The sequence below is a fragment of the Seriola lalandi genome, unplaced genomic scaffold (assembly GCF_002814215.2).
Source record: "Seriola lalandi dorsalis isolate HSWRI2012SDOR001 ecotype SW California unplaced genomic scaffold, Sedor1 jcf7180002052170, whole genome shotgun sequence".
Lineage (NCBI taxonomy): Eukaryota > Metazoa > Chordata > Actinopteri > Carangiformes > Carangidae > Seriola > Seriola lalandi.
In genome coordinates this window covers 1-815 of record NW_019522723.1, presented here as the reverse complement: position 1 = coordinate 815, position 815 = coordinate 1, and the positions used below count along the sequence as shown (strand labels likewise).

At 43.9% G+C, this 815-nt stretch overlaps 1 protein-coding gene across 1 annotated transcript in view; it reads right to left on the bottom strand.

The window, feature by feature from the left end:
* LOC111650298 (putative inactive serine protease 43) overlaps positions 1–273 on the bottom strand; it is a 6,698-nt gene extending 6,425 nt beyond the window's left edge. Inside the window, exon 1 of the mRNA XM_087172279.1 lies at positions 47–273. Within this exon, the coding sequence (XP_087028405.1) occupies positions 47–261 (215 nt within the window). The 5' untranslated portion in view covers positions 262–273. The remainder of the gene's footprint in view (positions 1–46) is intronic.
* Between the last annotated feature and the right edge of the window lie 542 nt (positions 274–815).

Sequence of the window (815 nt, the reverse complement as noted above, 5' to 3'; positions counted from 1 at the left end):
AAACACAGTCTGAGACACACACAAATACATCCTCATTTATATAGTAGTTACCCACCTGAAGAAGCAGTGAGCAGCAGACACCACCCACTCTCTGTTGATGAGGGAACCGCCACAAACATGGCCGCCAAACCTCTGCAGACTGACCTGCCAGGGCCAACTTCCAGGTGGAGCATCTTCACCTCCAACTATCCTGGTGTTCATGGGAGTGATGCCACACACTGCAAACAACAGGACATAGAAAATGGATCTAAAGTTAACCATACTCACCTTCAACGTAAAATTACATAATTTAATGAAAGTATATGAAGCCTGGAGAAGGTCGAATAACAAAGATATATTACTGGAGAGAATAAAAATGATAGGCCAGAGGGAAATAAGCTCCAGATTTGTCCTTGTGGCTGGCAGAAAGTAACGTCAGTTAGGGGCCTTAGAATGCATCAGGGAAGAAAGAGATGTGTTGCAAAGGAAAAGCAGTGTGGCCGCATCGATCGATACTTTTTAAGAAGTCAATCGAATAAGTCGGATGAAGTCCAGCGACAGGTAGAAAACCACAGTTCGAAGGATATCAATAACACAGCTACAGAGGAGGAAGAGGAGAGTACGAGAGGGGATGCAGCTGAGACTGAGGTGAATAGGCCAGTCAAGGAGAGAAATATGGAGCAGAAAACTAGAGTAAAATGGCCGAGGGCAAATAGCAAGAAAGAATGGGAGTCAGTCAATAGAGATTTGTCAGCAATTCTAAGTAGACTAAGAGGAAATGCAAGCGATAGACTAGAGAAGATGGGGGATATAATTTACTCCTATGGTGCAGAAAG